The sequence below is a fragment of the Orycteropus afer genome, unplaced genomic scaffold, assembly GCF_000298275.1.
Source record: "Orycteropus afer afer isolate SDZICR_OR568_19922 unplaced genomic scaffold, OryAfe1.0 scaffold00597, whole genome shotgun sequence".
NCBI lineage: Eukaryota > Metazoa > Chordata > Mammalia > Tubulidentata > Orycteropodidae > Orycteropus > Orycteropus afer.
Genome location: NW_006922184.1, coordinates 1130736 through 1137719, shown reverse-complemented (window position 1 = coordinate 1137719; position 6984 = coordinate 1130736). Strand labels below are relative to the sequence as shown.

The 6984-nt window shown below is 43.4% G+C and overlaps 1 protein-coding gene across 1 annotated transcript in view; it reads right to left on the bottom strand.

Annotated features, from left to right (window-relative positions):
- Window positions 1-6984, bottom strand: part of AFF2 (AF4/FMR2 family member 2) — a 431977-nt gene that overhangs the window by 31448 nt on the left and 393545 nt on the right. The window contains 2 exon segments of the mRNA XM_042783029.1: window positions 539-761; window positions 6427-6548. Of these exon segments, the coding sequence (XP_042638963.1) occupies window positions 539-761; window positions 6427-6548 (345 nt within the window).

Sequence of the window (6984 nt, the reverse complement as noted above, 5' to 3'; positions counted from 1 at the left end):
CCACACCCAGTGCCTGGAGGGGATTCTGACCCACAGCGCCCCTAGAGGACAGAGTGGAACTGCACCACAGGGTCTCCAAGGCTGTCAGTCTTTATGGGAGCAAAGCCCAAACCACACCCACTGGAAGCAAAGCCCAAACTAAACCCACTACCATTGACTCGACTTGACTCATAGAGACCCCTCCTTGGGATTCCGAGGTGGTATCACTACGAAAGTAGATTGCTCAACCTTCCTTCCGAGGAGTGGCTGGTGGGGCTGAACTGCCAGCCTTCTGGTTAGCAGTCAAGTGCCTTAGGCACTACACCACCAGAGCTCCTAGAGAATCAGTAACCTGGAATGAAAACTTCATCCTAAACTGGAATAATAGAGATTTGAAATAATGGCAAGTTGTGTATTTGTATATGCACATATCTGTATTTTCCGTCTGCCTCTCCCTCCCTTCCCCCTGCAACATCTCCATCCGGTCAAGTGATGGGAGATGAGTTGCATTAACTTGTTTCTTCTTGGATACTTGTGCTATTTCTCCTGAGACACTTACAGTCACAGATATCCCTTTGAAAGTTGCACAGAATTTGCCTTCGCTTCTCTTAGGTTTGGTCGAGGTGACCTGTCCAGTCACGGGGATGACTTTTTCATGAATGAAGGGACCGTTGTTGCCACTGATGTTTCTGCGGCGTGGAGGGTCCTCTGGCAATGGGGAAAGTGGAGGAGGGAAGAGCTTTTCTTCTTTCCTTCTGTTTGCTCTCCTGGATGAATTATTTCTGAGGAAACAGAAAGTGTAGGATGTCATAAAGTCTCGTCTCTCTTTATTCTGTTTTTTTTTTTTTTCCCCCATGATGCTGGTATTATCAGCTAAAGTAACATTTCAGTTGATGGTTCTTTACCTATGGCAAAGGGTATATATAAAAATGCACATAGATATATAGATACAAGTATGGCTACAGGTTATAGATATATAGATACAGATGTAGATCCATTCAGACATATATATCCAAGAGGAAACACATGTCTTTGAAGCAGAATTCCATGATCAATGTAAACATCTAACGGAGCATACTACACTGTGATATTTGCAACCTTTCAAGGACACTGTTAATTAGATTTTTATGGAAAATACAATGCAGACTTAATCCCATCATCTTCCAGGATAGTTCCTACTTATTTTATCCTACAACTTAACTGCTCAGTCACTCAATTGTAATAAACAATTAGAGGAAGGATATTTTCTTAAGCGATGCTATGCTTATAAATTACTTAGAGATACAGAATACACTAAGTACTCCTGTAACACATTACAAATTGTGTGTACAAATTGTTCTACCTCACTCCCAAAGCATAATAAGCCACTGACCTTAAATTGTTATCTGAAGTACTGATGTACTCTACTTTCTAAAATCTATTTAAAAAATATTCTTTTATCATATTGACACTAGATGGCTGCAATCCTAAAAGTACTACTGTGCTTTTGTACTGATTTATCTGCCCATTAAATGGGCACCATCAAACAGACTGAGACTATAGATAAAGCAGAAAAAGGAACAACTAAAATCTTAATGCTAGCTGCTTAACATGGTAATTGGGTCATGGATTTTCATTTTAGTTACTGTCTTAGTGTAATCAATGAAGATTACTTGAATTTTAATCTTTCCTTGGACAACTAATATCACACTATGCAGCCATTCACTTTTCATGATCATTGACTACAATTTTCAATAGCAAATTAAGTCAACAAGAATTTATGTTTTCCTCTTGGTCAATTTCAGTCGGTGTCTAGAAATATAGATTTGCAATATCTCAAAGCAACAAATCAAAAATCAACAAGCATTCGAGTGCTCTTATTTTCTGAACTGGTAGAAGTCAATACAGTCTCCTTGTTCCACTTCCCCTGTGTTGCACAAAATTGCCAATTGTAATAATATTTGTCATCTTCTCCACCTTTTATTTCATAAATGTGGTCCCATGTCAATTTTTGTTATGCCACAAAATCTAAAGAAAGAAACTTTAACTGTTTCTGCTTTTACCTTAATTGGTTACAATTATTTTAGAAATACTTGTCAATGGATTTTTTAAATTGTTTTGACACACAGAACCATTTTAAGAGCATCATGAGGCTTGATTAAAATGATGGTGAACAGAGGGATTGAGATTCTTGTCCATGAAGAGGCTCCACAAACATCAGACCACGCTACCTAGAATCATTATGGAGGCATCGGACCTTTGGGGATTTATATAGAGGGATGACAAACACTGCTAGGCATCTATCAAAAGCAAATGGTTCCTTAGTTGTGGCCACTCCCTTACTACATGAGCTACCTGAAAATGTAATGGGGACTGGCTGGGGAAGAGCTGCTTTTTAGAAGCAGTCGTTTTGCCATTGGCCACTACCATTAGGCAAGGCCACCAAACTGACCAGTGGGGACTCAGTAAATTCTGCGCAGTGGGTACCTGGAACCATGGGACTTTTAATGGCTTACTTGGGGAAAGACACCCAACAAGCATATTCTAGAGGTACCTCTATCACTGTTATGGCTTCTACTATAAGAATAGTTTTGCTTCTTTGTGTATCTCACATAGTAGGCCAGGGTAGGCCAGGAAACAACAAGAGAAGTGGAGGCATTACCATCTCCTGCAGTCCCTCCGAGGCCCTGCGGATGGTTCAAGCTCCAGAGAAGGACCAGGAGGGGGACTTAGAAGGATCCTTCTGTTGGATGATAGGGAACTCAGCTGTCACAGTCTCATGTGGCATTCTTGGCTGGGTTGAGAGTATTCATTTAGAAAAGTGAATGTTTTCATCTAGAAAACTCCAAGAATTTGAAAGGCCAACAAGGGACAAAGTAACAGACAAAACTTGAGGAGAGGGTTCCCAGGAGAAGACCTCTGAGAGGCCAGTTCTTTCCTGTTCTCCTTCAACTGTGGTTGTTTTCCAGAGATTTGGATTCCAAATGAGGAATGCTACTAGGTAAACATTGTTTTATTAATTAGAAAAGCAGAAAGACTGTAAAGACCATGGATAAAAACATAATTTTATGAAAACAAACTCCAGTTACTAGACATTTACTTAATGCTTGGTCATCTCTCTTCCATGAGATGGGGCAAGTGGCAGGTCAATGGGTGTCTTAGGGACATTATCAGTGGGGGCTGATGATTGTAGTAATACCATGCAGCCCCCTGTCCTTTCGTTTGATTTTTTCAACTAGGTGATTCTTTTTTTTTTTTTAATTATTGTGGTAAAATATATACAACCAGAAATTTGCCATTTAACCCTTTATAAATTAAGACAATTCAGTTGCCTTAATTTCATTCCCCTGATGAAGATTGAAGACTACAGTCTGCAGTATGGATTACATCTCAATATAAAGAAAACAAAAATCCGCACAACTGGACCTACAAGCAGCATCACAATAAATGGAGAAAAGATTGAAGTCGTCAAAGACTTCATATTACTTGGCTCTAGAATCAATATCAATGGAACCAGCAGTCAAGAAATCAGACGACATATAGCACTGGGCAAATCAGCTGCAAAAGACCCCTTTCGAGTGCTGAAGAGCCAAAAATCTCCTTGAAGACTAAGGTGCACCTGACACAAGCCATGGTATTTTCAATCACGTCATATGCATGTAAGAGCTGGACAATGAAAAAAGGAGACCGAAGAAGAGTCGATGCTTTTGAGTTGTGGTGCCGGTGAAGAACACTGAAAGTACCATGGACTTCTAAAAGAACTAACAAATCTGTCCTGGAAGAAGTGCAGCCAGAATGCTCCTTGGAAGCGAGAATGGCCAGACTTCATCTCACCTACTTTGGTCATGTTATCAGTAGGGAGATTCCCTGGAGAAGGATAGCATGCTTGGTAAGGTGGAGAGTAAACAAAAACAGGGAAGGCCCTCAACAAGATGGATTGATGCAGTGGCTACAACGATGGGCTCCGGTATAGCAAGGACCATGGAGCTGGCGTGGGACCAGGCAGTGTTTCGTTCTGCTGTATATATAGGGTCACTATGAGTTGGGGACAACTCGGTGGCACCTAACAACAACAACAGTAATGTTATGCAACCATTACTACTATCTATTTCCAAAAGTTTTCCATCCCTCAAAACAGAAACTCAGTGATACTTAAATAGTCACTCCCCAGTTCCCTTCCTTCAACTCCTGTTGCAACTCCTGGTCACCACTAATAAACTCTGGTCTCTATACATTTACTAGTGTAGATAATTCTTATAAGTGGAATCATAAATATCTATCCCTTCTGTGACTGACTTATTTCATTCAGCATAATGTTGTCAAGGTTCATCCATGTGGTTGTTGTTGTTGTTGTTGTTATTTGCCGTCGAGTCGGACCCGATTCATAGCGACCCCTCCTTGGGTTTCCGAGGCAGTATCACTACGGAAGTAGATTGCCCCATCTTCCTTCCGAGGAGTGGCTGGTGGGTTTGAACCACCAGCCTTCTGGTTAGCAGTCAAGTGCCTTAGGCACTATGCTACCAGAGCTCCCCATCCATGTGGTAGCATGGATCAAAACTCCATTTTCTTTATGGCTGAATAATAGTCCACTGTACAAACAGACCACATTCTGCTTATCCACGCCTCAGTTGATGGTCACTTGGGTTGTTTCTACACTTTGGCTGTTGTAAACAGTGCTGCAATGAACATTGGCATATGTGTCTGTTTGTGTCACAGCCGTCAAGTCTTGTGGGTATATTTCTAGGAGTGGAATTGCTGGGGCCTTGCTTTTCTTTGTGCCTTCAGGGAGCCTAAAGAAAAGCAAGGCCTGAACTGTCCAAAGGCTGGGGACCAGGCAGGTACTGCTACTGCAGCTATGCCATCTGGGTCCTCTCTTTGGAACAGAGGAGAGTCCCAGAAAGAGTACCCTGGGGTGATGGGGTGATGGGGTGATGGGGTTGACTTGTTCCATTGGAAGGGTTTCTGCTTCTGAGAATTTCAAGCTTGTGGTAGGATGGTTCAGAGCCCCGTTCTACCAGGTGATAGAGGTGCACCTCACAAATGGCTATGGATCCTCGGGGAGGGGGCAGCTCAGGCCCCACTCTCCATAGTAGAGAGAGCAGGGCCAGTGGTAATTGGCCTTTTCTGACTTTTCATCTCAAAACAGTACAGATCCAGACAAATGTAAGCTGATAACTTCCCTCCCACATCTTATCTGTGGCAGATTGATGCTGTATCACTGATGGTAAACAGTAATCTGTGAAATCAATTGTTAGCGGCAGTCAGCCAGATTGCCTCTCTGCTCTGGGCTGTTAATAGGCTCCCAAACTGGTCTTAGATGGAAGGAATCTCTAATTTTACATGAATTTATGGCAATAATTACCCAGCTGGAATGGTTAAAGCAGCTGACGTGATTGTTAGTTACTTTATATTTATAAGACAGAAGAATGTGGTCAAAATGCTTGATATAAACAGAGGACAGGACTTGTTGAGGGGAGGCTGGTACAGTTTGAGTGAGGGGGCGATCAGGAGGCCTGCCTGCATCTTCCACTCAGAGGGAGCAGGGAGAAGAGGTGCCACCTGGTTGGAATTAACACGTCCATCCCAGCCACTTTCCCAGACATAGAACTCCCCCCAAGTAGAGGGCGACTCCCAGACCCTCATGTCTCTGACCTCACCAAACTCTTCTTTCTCCTGGCCTTCAGGGAGTTCAGAAGGTAGCTCCTGGCCCTCAAGCTTCATCTCAGCATAAAGTAAGGACACCAAAGAGGAAGCATCTGGCCATACTTTTAAGAGCCAGGGCAAGTGCTTAATCAGGGTCAGAATGGAAAATTCTCCAGAAGCAGGTGATCTGCTGAAATGAGAAGTGCCTCTTGATGCTTCCTTTTTTTCGTTCATTTACTTCCTTTCTTCATTTAGTGCTAAAGGGTTGTTTGGGCTGTTAGCTGTGATCAGTCTGAGTTGGAGTAGAGAGATGTTACTGAAAAGTCATGTTGCCACCCTGACCTGTATGTAGCCTGGATCTCGCTTGGTTAGACCAGTGACCGGGCACCGCTGTTAGGCCTGGACTGAGTAACTCCTGTCTTTGCCTAACATTCATCTGGGGCAGGATTCCCCCAGCAGTTTCAGTCTGGATTTCTTATGAGTCTGAAGAAATCCAGCTGGAACGATCCTTAGAAGTAAGAATGGCCAGACTTCCTCTCACCTACTTTGGTCATGTGGCGAGAAGGGACCATTCCCTGGAGAAGGATATCATGCTGGGTAAAGCAGAGGGTCACTGAAAAAGGGGAAGACCCTCTTTGACATGGACTGACACAGTGGCTGCAACGACGGGCTCGGGTATAGCAAGGATTGGGAGGCTGGTGCCGGACCGGGCAGTACTTCGTTCTGCTGTACGCAGAGTTGCTGTGGGTGGAGCGAATGTGAAGCACTGAACAACAGCATAAGTCTGCACATGTGAGCCATCGTATGTGGACAGGGCAAACTCACTCTCTAGTGTTGGGAGGCTTGTGGGGTGGGGCTGGTGAGATGCAAGGTGGGAGCAGGCAGATCGTAGTGCCCTCCTCCAGGCGCTGCTTCTTCTCAGGAATTTTCTCTGCAACTTCTGTTGGCTTTAACAGGAACAACAACAACAACAACAAAAATAAAAAACACAGAACTTGAAATACTTAGTCCATTCAGACAACCATGTTTCACACATCTAAAAAATCATCACGGTAGACCGTTTTCTCCTATTTTAACTTCTAAATTGGGTGGGAAATTAAACATGCACCTTTGATCAGATAGAGAAACAATCAGCCTCCCCTTGCTTAGTCCTACTGAGGAGTTGGCATTAGAGATGTGAACCTCTGATTAAAGGTTTGGTGGCACAGGAATCTCATAACAATTGTTGTTTGCCGTGGAGTCGGACCCGACACATAGTGTCTCCTCCTTGGGTTTCCGAGGCAGTATCACTACGGAAGAAGATTGCCCAACCTTCCTTCTGAGGAGTGGCTGGTGGGTTTGAACTGCCAGCCTTCTGGTTAGCAGTCAAGTGCCTTAGGCACT